This window comes from Pholcus phalangioides, unplaced genomic scaffold (genome assembly GCF_987345545.1).
Source record: "Pholcus phalangioides strain wild (caught in Gottingen) unplaced genomic scaffold, Ppha-v1.0 ptg000009l_1, whole genome shotgun sequence".
NCBI lineage: Eukaryota > Metazoa > Arthropoda > Arachnida > Araneae > Pholcidae > Pholcus > Pholcus phalangioides.
The window spans coordinates 46,050,894-46,064,040 of record NW_028301602.1 but is presented as its reverse complement, the minus strand read 5'-3'; the positions used below and the strand labels follow the sequence as shown (position 1 = coordinate 46,064,040).

Sequence of the window (13,147 nt, the reverse complement as noted above, 5' to 3'; positions counted from 1 at the left end):
GCGAGCATAAAAATGCTAAAACCAACAAGCATAATTATAATAATGAAAATAATTATAAATTAAACCCGGACTCTCTTTCCGGGAATCCAGGTTCTTATAAATAAGCAACGGTCCTGCATGTTGTATAAATAAATATATTCTATGTATTATAAATTAAAACCCAGACTCTCTTTCCGGGTTCTTATAAATAAACAACAGTCATTGTCACAACTGCATGTTGTATAAATAAATATATTCTATGTATTATAAATTAAAACCCGGACTCTATTTCCGGGAATCTGGGTTCTTATAAATAAACAATGGTCCTGCATGTTGTATAAATGAATATATTCTATGTATTATAAATTAAAAAGGATGCAGGGGCATCCTGTATGTAGAAAAGAATAAATATTGAAAAATATGAAAGGTACAATCTGAGGGAAGAGTTATCCAAAATAATTAATCCGACACACACACACTACATTATATATACAGAAGTAAGAGAAAATGAACTAATCTCCCGACGGTTTTTCAAAATGCCGCTGCTATAAGGTGACGTCATTTGGAAGAAAAAAAAGAATGGAAAAAGGGGGAAAGACGTACGCTAGGAACACGGAAAAACAACAACCAGCACCACCACCTGGCAGAATTCAGAACAGCTTTAGAATAGGATAGAACGACAACCTAGCAGAAAAAATCCGAACCAGAGTGCGGCAACGATGCAACTTATCGCCGAAAAAAAAAGTCATCAATTTGGCGTGTCCCTTATACTAAAGCTGTTCTAACCTTTAATATAAGCTGATTAACCTTTTAACGGCCAATGTTCCCAATCGGGAAAGTCAGTTTTATTAATTAGAAGAAAAAAAAATTTATGAGAGTACTTGATTTTTTCCCCTAAATGCATGAGATTCCAAATTTAATTTACAAAACAAAAATGTTATTCATTTCAGCACTATGAGCATTCATCATTACTTATGTTGGGACAGATTTTAGAGTACTTGACAACTTAAATTTAGTTAACTATTAGATTACTTTATATGTGTGAACAGGTCTGTAGATGATAACAAACAGACAAAAAATGTGCACACAGAAGAAATGGCGGCCATCGCTGACCAGGAAGAAAAAAATTTATAATTTGTTAACTTTTTATAACATACATGATACGTTACTTTTATAAAATCAAAGTATTTTCTTTTTGAATAATTTCTTAGGATGGCAGTTCACTCTGCTATATACCAGATAGAATCAAGAAAGCTGAAAAAAGATTAGAGCAGAATCCATATGATGTAGAGGCTTGGAGTATTATATTACGGGATGCGCAGGTCAGTTATTTAATTCTTACTAATCACATTATGTTCGTCAGTTTTTAAGTTTTTCTTTTTTACTTTACTTCCGTTTGTTGTCAATTCATTTTTAGTGAGTAAAATAAACTGAAAATTATGGAATTGAATATAAGTGTGCAGTGGAACCTGTTTATTCAAAACTTTTTGAGGTGACCATTTTGTTTTGTTTTATAAAAATATAGTGGAGTGCTACAGCGAGTAAACAAGTAAAGGTGGGCCCAACCTCCACCTGTAACCAGGTAGTAGCCAAAGTTTAAGAACTTATTTTTCACAAAATCACAGTGAAACCTCGCTACAACAATACTTGATATAATGGTAAATCCCTCTACAACAATGTTTTTTTCAGCCGCTGTGGTGGTCGAGTGGTCATAGTGACGGACTCGCATCGCGGGGACCCAGGTTCGAGCCCCACCGTCACCACAGTGGTGGTCAGCTGAAGTTGGTTTTCTGTGGTTCCCAACTTCGAGGCGCAAATGCGAGCCGATCTCCCCGTTAAAAAGTCTCGCCACAGAGAGCAACGGCCCTACAAACAGTACAAATATTCAGTCACTACACATTACTCACTTCACTTTTGAGATATAGATGGCAGCACTGAAAAATCATACACAACACTAGATACGCACTCAGATTGTTAGGTACACACACTTACACTTCCGGCACAACTCACTAGGTAGTAAATTGCCTATGGCAATAGATCTAAGTTGTGCTTGGTTTGAAAAAAAAAAAAAAAAAATTTTCAAGTCTTGTTTAGAAATGTCTTTATTTCAATGTTAAACTGATGTCTCAGGGTAACGATAATCCCTGTACATTTTTTCTTGGTTTGCAGGATTTAGTTATATCAAGGTTCCACTGTATTTTATAAATAGGTTCAGTTCTATGATTTAAAAAAAAAACTTGTAAATATGAAGAGGTTGTTGTGCCTACAACAAATATTTCCTCTATACACAGTGAAAATAATTTTTAAACGCAAATTTACTACATGCGACATTGGTATTATAGTATTCTGTGTTACCACACATAGAAAAAAAAAAAACAGGTCAGTGTGGATAGAAATAATTAGAGGTCTTGCTGGCTGTACAAATACCGTGATTATTATTGCTGGCTACACAAATGACAAGCTGTATTTTAGAGTGCGCCTCTTACTTCCCTTTAAGTTTTCCTTGTAATGAACATTAATAATTGTAATACAAAAACCCCCTTCATTATAATGATCCAGCCAGTCAACAGCCATTGTTTCTGTCAGTAAAGGTTGAAGGAAAACGTGTCCATAGCATTGGGTGTGCTGGCCAAGTAGTGCTAATTTTTATGGTCTGGAATTCTCATGCAGTGGAATGTTATGAGAAATATTTACAGAGAAGAGAGACATTAAAAAGGCACTGAGCAAGCATTCCAATTATTTGGAATATGTCGTTGGCTGTCTTATATAATGTGACTCGTACAGCTTCTTTCTTTTGTTAAATTTGACAAAATATTGCCTTTCTTGCCATAAGCTTGATATTGATATTCTGTAATTTTACATGTACTTGTAAACAAAAGTATGTCACGTAAAGATTAAGCTTGTGTTTGCCTGTGTGACCCTTCAAATGAAAGTTTAGTAAAAGAAATCACCAGATAGAAAAGACTTCCCATTTAGTGATTTTTTTTACAGTCTAAAAATTGGTGTGTCCTGATTATGGAGTCAAATATATTTTGTAAGGCTGATTTTTTCAATGGAATCTATGCTCTTCATTGCCAAAGTAAAAATTTTTAGGGGGCAAATATATCTTACCAATTTAAATACAATAGGCTTGGTGAGAGATCTCATCCATACCACTATTGGGAAGCATAACATACATTTCAGATTGATTTTGGACAGCAAAAGGTTTTCTTTTTTAATAAAAAATTACGCTGTGTCTTAAAATTACATAATGATGAATAGATTGTGTATGTGTATTGATTTATTTTGTTTTCTGACTGGTGCAGTACTTCAAATCTTTGGCAGTTTTATTAATTTTGTATTCTACGGATGTTTAAGGCTGGGCACACACTGGTTAGATGCAACAAGACAGCTTTAAACGAGCTTAGTCATCGTTGTTCACATGGATTTGTACGATGCAATGTTTAAATTTGACCAACCAATGTGTGTTGCGCCATACAAGTCAAAGTGAACAACAATGACCAAACATGTCTAAAGCTGCCTTGTCTTGTCTAACCAGTGTGCGCCCAGCCTAAACACCATTTTAAGATTCTAAAACTTTTTGATTTTCCGATTCTAATCACTGATTTTCTTTACCTAAAACTTGGGTCATTGTTTTTAACGTACCTAAAAGATTCAAATTTCGTGAACATTAGCAGCAAAAAATTTTGAAATTGTTCTAAAGTAATTTTTTTTCTCTTCAGAATAGTAAGAAAATTGAAGATGCAAGAGCTCAATTTGAGAAGCTTATTACACAGTTTCCAAGTTCCGGACGCTATTGGAAGCTTTACATTGAACATGAGGTTTTTATTATTTTTATTATTTTACTTTATATATATATCAGTGTCTCTTTCAGTAGGTTGAAATTTTTATTCAATTTTATCTATTTAAACTGTGCACTTTTTGCCAGAGATCGCTGTCTGACATAAAGTTGCAAAAAAATTGTACTTGTTCACTATTTACCTTAGACTTATACTGGGTGATTTCTCGCGCATTTCACAGTTGAGTATGAGAGCCACTGGCAAAGGAAATAAATATTTCTTGTATCAATCTCTTGAATTCTTGAGATGTATTGTTTTCCTATTTCATTTTCTTCAGTGTTTTAGTTTATTTATTACGTGTAACTTTTTACTGATATGGCTCCCATCTTTATGAGGAGTTTATTTACTTGAATGTTGATTGACTTGGTGTCATAATGCTCTTGTGTTTTTTTATTCCGTAGATATCAGAGCAAAAATAAAATAGTTTTAAATGATCATTCATCACCATAATAGTGTATTTTTTGTGTTGTGTTTCAATTTGTGGCAAAATGTTTTGTATGTTGTATTAAATATGTTTTTAATCACACAAACTTATTGAAAATACTGTGTTAATTGTAATTGATAGGTGTAAATTAAGATCACAATGATATTATGTAGGCAAAACAAATTCAGGTTACTGATAATTTTTAGATATATAATCAACTTACACGTGTTGATAAAAGCATGTATGTTATAGGCAGATTTTTAAGTTTAAAATGTCAAACGAAAGTATATTTAACTGAACTTTTCTATGAAATTCTCTCTCAGATTGACTTTGCAAAGCTAAATTAATTCAATTCAAAATTTGTTCACAAATAATACCATAGCATTGTATCAATTTAAATTTGAAAGTAGATGGTTTTTAAATTCTTGTCGTAAAGGCTGTTGTTAGAAGATGATTTAAGTATTAAATACACAGTTGCTTGTTCACATCAGATTTCTACAAAAAAAAATACCTGTTAACTTATGAATTCACATATTGTCGGATGCGTAGGGCAGGGGTTCTGAAACTTCTTCACCCACAGTACTACTTTGTCTAATCAACGCTTGTCGGTGGCACCCCCAGTGCAGTCTAAAAAAGAATCACACTTCTAAAAAACCATTGTCAAAAGGTTGACAGAACAGTTTGAGAACCCCCCGTGTAAGGGGGATACCTTCCATCTAATGTTCAAATCCAAATCATATTTTAAAACATGAACTGTTTCATAATTTTTTATTAATCAAAACAGGCCCTAGTCGATTCAGATTAATGGGGGTTCTACTGTGTATAAAATTATTTTATACAACAAGCAATAGGCAGGGTTTTTTTCAAAAAGATTTTTACATATGGTCAAGCTGCATCGGAGAAATTCTTCTATTTTATTAAACTATTAGAAAAATACCCGGTGCTGCCCAGGTTTTCTTCCTATAATGGGAGCATTGAAGAAGTGACAAATCGTTGTAAACGGGTAAACATATCTGAAACCCATTATTTGGGAACTACGGCAAACAAAGTAAACATTCCAAAAGTCATTGTTGAGGCTGAATGTACTACTTATTACTACTAAAACAAGCCACTATTGCAACAGTTTTTTTTTGCCCATTTCAGGCATTTGTCCAGCTCTGGCAAACTTTTAAAGTAGTCTATCATTCAGGTTAGGTCCTAATTGGTATAAAAGCAAAATTTGGAAAAGCTCAGTAAATTGTTGATTTGTATACACTACATACTCACAGACAATCAATTTTTTATATATGGAACACAACAAAAATATCTGGCACTGCTTGGGTTTTTCTTATATACTGGTTGGCATTAAAGAAGCCACAAACCATTGTAAAGAAACGAACATGTCTGGAACACATTGTTCGGGAATCACAGTAACTAAAGTAAACATTCCAAAAGTCATTTTTGAGGCCCTGGAACTATTGTCATCCTACAGTTTTTTTGCCCATTTTGGGCATTTGGCCAGATCTGAAAATTTTTAAAAGTGGCCTATTGTTTAAGTCACACCTTGTTTGAGATTTATGCGAAATTTGGCTAAGATATATGCCTAAAAATAAAGATTTGTACGAAGAACACAGACACACAGAAACTTAGAGGAAGAAAAAAGTTCACATCCACATATATATTCCACATATGTTGGATGCTTGTGCATTCGACCAATCATAGATCTTTTTCCCCCACACTTTTAATATATCCTCTGAAACAGAATATGCTGTAAACTGTGACATATGTCAGAACAATCAGTGCTGCTGCAGAATTGGGATAAGAGTTTTACAAAAAGAACTCTCTTGGGTGTAGTAAACACTATTATGGGGATTTTTAAAGCAGAGCATTTTCAGTCACTTAGGGCTCATTGCTGTACAATACATTCTGCTTCGGGAAATATATATCCAAATTATAAGTTAGTATGAAAGATTAGTTTTTGAAAGGCAATTCTGAATGAATGAATGGCTTTTAAAAGGTTTAATTGGATGGTTGGTTGGTTTTTCTGAAACTTCTTATTGTACTTGTAGATTACACTAAGCCTTCTGGAAATTTTGGAGCATTTATGTTGCAGCCTTGAGGTTATACCTCATTCATTTAAAAAATTATCACAAGGCTTTGTTTAAAAAACTATGAAAATTAATTTCAGAAACTTCAAATGTGAAAACGCAAACATATTGATATTTAGTAATGTAAAATATAATTGTTCTGATGTATTATTAATACAGTGATGCCACATAATATTAATGCAGAAGTCAAAATTAAGGAACCCTGTTAGTCAAAATTTACAAGTACCAAATCGACTGCTCAGGCTCATCTTAGTCATAAACCAAAGATTGGCTGTATTTGTGTTTCTTACATGGTTTTGTCTGATGATAATGAAACTGAATAGAAATGTTTGCAATGGCTCTAAAAAGAATTATTTCTTTACGTGTGTTGCAGCCTTGAGGTTGCATGTGATGTGATAACATTTTCTTATGCTTTTTCTCTGGAAAAAGCTCAAAGTGATTCATATGTATTTGGTTTTTTTTTCTCATTGAGTATTGTTAACACAACTGGTCAAGGAGTTCTGTGGTTCTTGTGCTCTTTCATCTGGAAAATCTATGAGAGATCCTCTAGATCAGTTTCCAAACATTTTGTTTCATCACCCCCTGTAAGAATTTTTTCTTTTTATCCTCTCCCCCTAACTCAAGTCAACTCATAGAATCCTATTAAATAGGATCCCATATTAAATCTTAAGATTCTATTGTCCCCCCCCCCCCGGACCCTTTCATCACCCCCCACCCCCCGGGGGCAATATTGCCTATTTTGGGCAACACTGCTCTATATATAGACCTCACTCATAGGTGGAAAATCTTCGCCAATCACTCCAAACGGCTATGATTTTCAATTTCTGTTCAATTTAGCTACAAAAACACCACAATTTTTCAACTTTGCACCATCTTGTGCCAAAAACAAAACTTCCTGTTAAGAAACTTTGAAATCGTGTCATTATCATCATCTTTGGTGTCCCATGTAGGAAGAGCTTAGGCAATTTTGCCCATTACTCTAGCACCAAGTAGTGTAACATGCATTGTGGGTCATGCGTTTGTAAAGCAATATCATTCTGTGAATTCCCAAAAGTTTTGCAACCAGCATAAGGAGTTTTGAGGTATGGTGTCTGTTACCATATTGTTGAGCCCCTTGAGTGGGAAAATAGCATAACTGCAAACCGATATGGGCCTTATTAAAATAATTGAGGAGGTTCCTCCTATCTGCGGTACCCTCTTAAAGAAAAAAGGAGCAGAGGAGATCTTCTAAGGATATGGCCAGAACTCAACATGAGGTTATTGAAAATAACACATGAAAGTATGAATCAGAGCAGAAAATTCATACTTACCATGAGTTCAGATGTTTAGTATAATTGAGAAAATTTGCCAAGTTGTGAATGCTGATTGCATTTACTACATCACTTAGTGTCACCTGATCACCAAAGTAGTTTCTTCTCGGGATTGAGAAGGCTGGGCATCGTCCCACATGGTGAAGTGGAGTTTCATCTTCCTCTCCACACACAGGAGAAATAGGTGAATCTGCATAGCCACAATTATATGTAGGTGTTTCACTAGGTTAGCATGACCAGTGATGATCTGTATAATCTGTTTTCTATCGTTCCCAAAGCCAGCTTGCCTTGTCTGCAGTCCCACCTTGAGTTCCATTGCCGAAAATGTTTATTTCCTATCCATCAATTGACATGGAGACAGGATAGAAAGGTTCAGGTCCAGATAGCTTCAGGTTCACTGCCTCTTTGGCTATCTGGTCTGCTACTTCGCTTCCCTGGAAATTTTCATGTCCAGGAATCCAATAAAGATTAATCTTGTTGCCAAGTACTGCCAATTTATTCAGCATATCAATGGAGTATTTGACGCACAGTTGGAACTTGAGGAAGTTGTCAAGAGCCTTTAATGCTGCTTGGCTATCCGAGAAGATAATAATTTGTTTGCCATGATACCCTTTATACATCAGGCTTTCAGCCAGTGTGGCTATTGCAAGTACTTCAGCTTAGAAGACTGTGGTCATTTTACCAAGATACAAATGTATCTTACGGTAGTCATGATTCACTCCATGAATGCGGAAAATTGCTCCAGTCCCAGTTTCGGTTATCCTGGAGCCATCAGTGTAGCACTCGATAACTCCCGTTGAGATGTTATCAATTATGTTAGTAATTTCATTTTTCCCAGGTATGTGGATAGTGTAATTTTTGTAATGTTTTTGTTTTGGAACAGGAGTCCTTTGGCATTAGTAGAGAAGGAATTTCTACTTTACCCCAGCAGACAGCTGTCAAAATGGTTTTCAAAAGAGAGTTTGTATCCCATATAAGGTCGGTTGCACCAAGTACCATTACTTTCCAGCCTGTACATGGTCTTAAAAGCTTTTCCTTGTAGATGCCATTTTAGAGGTGGCAGCTTGAAAGAAGTTTCAAGGGTGATAGAGGGGGGGGGAGCTGGGTAAAGCTCCCCCCAATGATAAGAATGCACTCTAATCTTTGCACTTTTTGTGAGACAGTTTCGTAAGAGGTCTTTGCTAATGCCTGATTACATACCGCACATTCTAAGCTTAGCATTAGGCGTGCAATAACAGTGTAAATCCACTGGGTGGTTTTAGGATTTAAACCCCATGTTTTACCAACAATTCTTTTGCATAGCATAAGTACAGGGTGATTATAAAAAAAACTATCCCGACATATGGGCCCCTAACTATCATACCATTCACAGAAACTGAATGAAATTTTGGCATAAGGTATTTTGACGTATGCGCTTTTTGATGTATGGAAAACAACAGTGTCACTCTAACAGTTACGATTACAGTGAGAAAATTTCGAAAATATCAAATGGCAACACCAAGTTTTTTGTATTGGAATGTGATCTCCATTGTGAAAAACCCTAAATAGCGTTCGAACGGCAACTGTAGCATGAAAATCACCGGCGGTAGATAGGCGTGAGGATAACCAATAAGTGAGGATAACCAATAAGAACAGAGAAGCAGCATAAAATAAAGCATTTTATTGTGTTTCACAAATTTTCCACATGACCTTGTGGAGGACTAATCAGGCTGGGATCTCAGCCGAAGAAACGGTGTGACGAATGAAACGAACATTAATGCTCTGGTGCACGGCAAAGTCCTTTTTACTTTTTCCTTGCCTAGCTCCGGGGATTTTCATGCTACAGGTGCCATTCCAACGCTATTTGGTGTTTTTCAGTATGGAGATTGCATTCCAATACAAAAAACTTGGTGTTGCCATTTGATATTTTTGAAATTTTCTCACTGTAACCGTAACTGTTAGAGCGACACTGTTGTTTTCCATATCATTCTTGAGCGCATACCTCAAAATACCTTATGCTAAAATTTCATTCAGTTTCTGTGAATGGTATGATAGTTAGGGGCCCATATGTCGGGATAGTTTTTTTATAATTACCCGTATATTAGTGGCCTGTTTAGCTTTTTCTTGAATATGGATTTTCTAAGAGAGCTTAGAATTCAAGTGACATCCAAGGTATTTCACTTTGTCACAGATGGTAAGATCTTGTCTCTTCAGGGTTAGGTTTCCAAGCTCCCAGTTTCTGTTCCATGTAAAGACCTTTGGCTGTTTTGGTTATTTCCATGGAGAATACTAGTTGATGCTTATCACCCCATCTGTTGACAGAGTGAAGTTTGTTGAGCAAGGTACCTCAATGTGGAAATATCATGCCATTGGATGAGCACGACTAGGTTGTCTGCATATGACTGAGTATATCCTGGTCCTTTTATTAGATCAGAGATCAAGGAGCTGAAGGAGTACTTATGTTCCATAAAGAAGTGATTCTCCCTTAAGGGCAACCTCTCCTAATAGGTCTTTCAGCTTGGGCATCAAGAACATGAGCAATGATTGTTTGGTTCCCGGGCATATGATCTATCCAACTAATTATCATAGGTGAAATGTTGTAATCTGTTAATGCCTTTCGTATAGAGTCGAACGTAACATCATCGATGGCTCCAAAAAAATGTCAATAGCAAATTGCCCATTGACAATTGTGTTTTCAATTCTTCAGATCAACTGATGAAGAGCAGAGTCAGTAGAGTACCCAGTATTAAAGCCATGCTGGTTCACATTAATTTTGCCCATTAAATGGGGAATATCTTGGAAATGCCAGAGTACCAGTCATTCCAATAACTTCAACTTGAAATCGTGTCACAATGTAAATAGAATTTTAATGTTATCACTTGTTTTCTTGCATGTTTCCACTTGTAAGAGAGAACAATAAGGCACCACTATTTTCTTGAGGCCATAAGTGATTTGAGCCACGGTCCCCAAAACAGGTTGGCTGACAGGGCTCCAGCCATGGGGCCCGTGAAGATTCTCATCTTTTTTTGTCTTTTCACGCTGTAAATTCACCAATTGGCAATGGCTTAAGCTAATACAACTTTAGAGTTCTCTAGTGGGGTATTGCTTGAGCCCCAGGTGTTGGTGATGTATGATTGGACAAGGGAGGCGAACAAGATCAATCATTAAAAAAATTTATACTGGAGAGAGCATAAAAAACACAACTTACACCTTCTCAGCAGCAAAATTAAAAAAATTAATTTTTTAATGAGGAGTCTAGTTTATCTCTCCTATAGTAATTTTTTGAAATGAATGATTACTCGGTTCTGTTTTCTTAAAAATCAGTAAGAGCACGCACGCGCGCGCACACACACAATATGCACTCTTTCATTTTGTTGAAATTATTTTTAAAAATCTGAAATACTTTGATTAGCTTTTATTGCAGAGGATGTAAAATATAAATATTGGGAAGTCTTTGAAAAAATAATTTCAGCAATTTCAAAATGATTTCAAACAGAGATTTTTTACAATTTCTTTCTGAAAATCGAAGGGAATTTCATCCCTGGTGAGATCATGGTTTTTCTTTTGAAGTGGGAAACAAAGAACCCCTCTTTTAGGAAAAAAAAGCTGGAAACCTTTCCCTTTTTAAGAAAACGTTACGTAAGCTATTTTATATACAGGGTAGTAAGGAAAGTCCCAAGTCCACATTTTACTGAGGAACCGTTGATCCTAAAAGCATACTTCCAATTAGAAAAGTATCCAAATAACAGGTACATTTTAGATATGCCGTTATATTGCAAGGGATTGTGTTTATATTAAAATATAAAAATTAACTTTTTATACGGGTGCCCTGTCTCTTCTGAGGCAAATTAAAAACTCCACTTTTAAGTGCAATATTCACTGGGATATTTGAATTAAAAAATTGGGAAAGAAGTAGTAGTTTATTTAGTTATTTAGTTTTTGCTGTTCTTCCCCAATTTTTGAATTCAAATATCTCTGTGGATATTGCATTTGCAAACGTGGAATTTTCTGTTGGCCTCAGAAGAGACAGGGAAGCAACTTCAGAATTGGGTTTTAGAGGGCAGGATGTTTATATAAAAAGTTAATTTTTATATTTTAATAACTATACAATCCCTATATTAATATGAATGATGCATCCAAGGTTTGCACGTTATTTGGATACTTTTTTCTGATTGGAAGTATGCATCTAGAACCAACCGTTCGCCAATAAAATTGGTAAAATAGTGTATTTAATGTGAAAGTTTAGTGCTACAAAACTGAAATTCTGCTACAAAAAAAAAAATTTCTTGCTACAGAAAATCATTTTCTATTTTCCACCCCTGCGTACTCTTAGATTACATTTATAGTTATCATGCCTAGAAATGTATATGGTTTACAGCAGGCAAGTCCCTTTTCTGCATCAAAAATTGTCACTCAAGATTGATCTTTAGGCTTATAAAATGAAAGGATTTTCAGGGAAAAAGAATACCCCAATCAATCAAACCATAATTCTCAGATTGTTTTGTTACCATGAACAATTCTTTTTCAACTGTTACAGTTTAGCCATGAACGTTCCACGTATCGCTTTTAGGGGGTGAATTGGCTATCATAGGCATCCCCAAACCGTAATGCCTACTTTCGGAGAAGTGTGACTTTGATCTCTGTAACCAGAAAAATTGTTCAAGGTTGGATTTTTTGAAGTTAACCTCTATAACCAGAAGCATTTTCTGCACCAAAAACCCTCCCAGCATGGTCTATGCTCCTGATGAAGTCCTCTTGGGGGACAGCGGGAGCCATGTTCTGGTCTGGTGCACCAAAAACGAAGCAGACTCATTACTAAACACCACAGATTGCCAGTAACACCAGTAGGGTCATCATTAAAAAGATTCACATGGGGTGAAAAAAACATTGGCTGGCTGTTAGTATCAATGTTGAGGCCATCTTCAAAGTCCATTGAGTTGATAGATGCTTCTGACATCGTCACTACATAATCTTGGTCGCATTGACTGACAATTTTTGCTTTCATATGTTGATTTTAGGGGGAGGGGGGTCCACACTACTCGTCTTCACGGTGCTCTGGAAACTCATCAGGCTTTTGATTGTGCGCATTTAATCTAAGTTCACAATACTCCTGTTGGCCTTCAGGCTTTGGCTCAAAATGATTCAGGTCAAGTTTTAATGCTTTGTACCTACTGCATGGATTGAAATGAACTTCTCTATTATACTGAAAACTGACTGAACTTCACAAGCTACTGAATACTTTTGCTTGCCCAGTTATTTGTCCTTCTTTTCCACATTACCCGCAGGTACAAGTGCGAGTAGTGTAATCCACCTTAAGGCTGCTGCGTGCGTGTATAAGCTTGTAGGCCTAGAATGTGCCTTCAAACATTCAACAGTCATGTTTGCTCTTATCATGACCATAAAATTTCTTTCAGAACACACATTGGTGTTTGATAACTAATCAGATCAAGAAAACCAGAAGTTCATGCACTTCAGAATAACCGTTTTATTTATTCATAAAGTTATATGAATACCCCCCCCCCCTTTCCC

General features: G+C 35.7%; 1 protein-coding gene across 1 annotated transcript in view; it reads left to right on the top strand.

Annotated features, from left to right (window-relative positions):
• Nucleotides 1–13,147, top strand: part of su(f) (cleavage stimulation factor subunit su(f)) — a 59,937-nt gene that overhangs the window by 1,228 nt on the left and 45,562 nt on the right. The window contains exons 2-3 of the mRNA XM_089236383.1: nucleotides 1,191–1,301; nucleotides 3,702–3,800. Of these exons, the coding sequence (XP_089092509.1) occupies nucleotides 1,191–1,301; nucleotides 3,702–3,800 (210 nt within the window). The remainder of the gene's footprint in view (nucleotides 1–1,190; nucleotides 1,302–3,701; nucleotides 3,801–13,147) is intronic.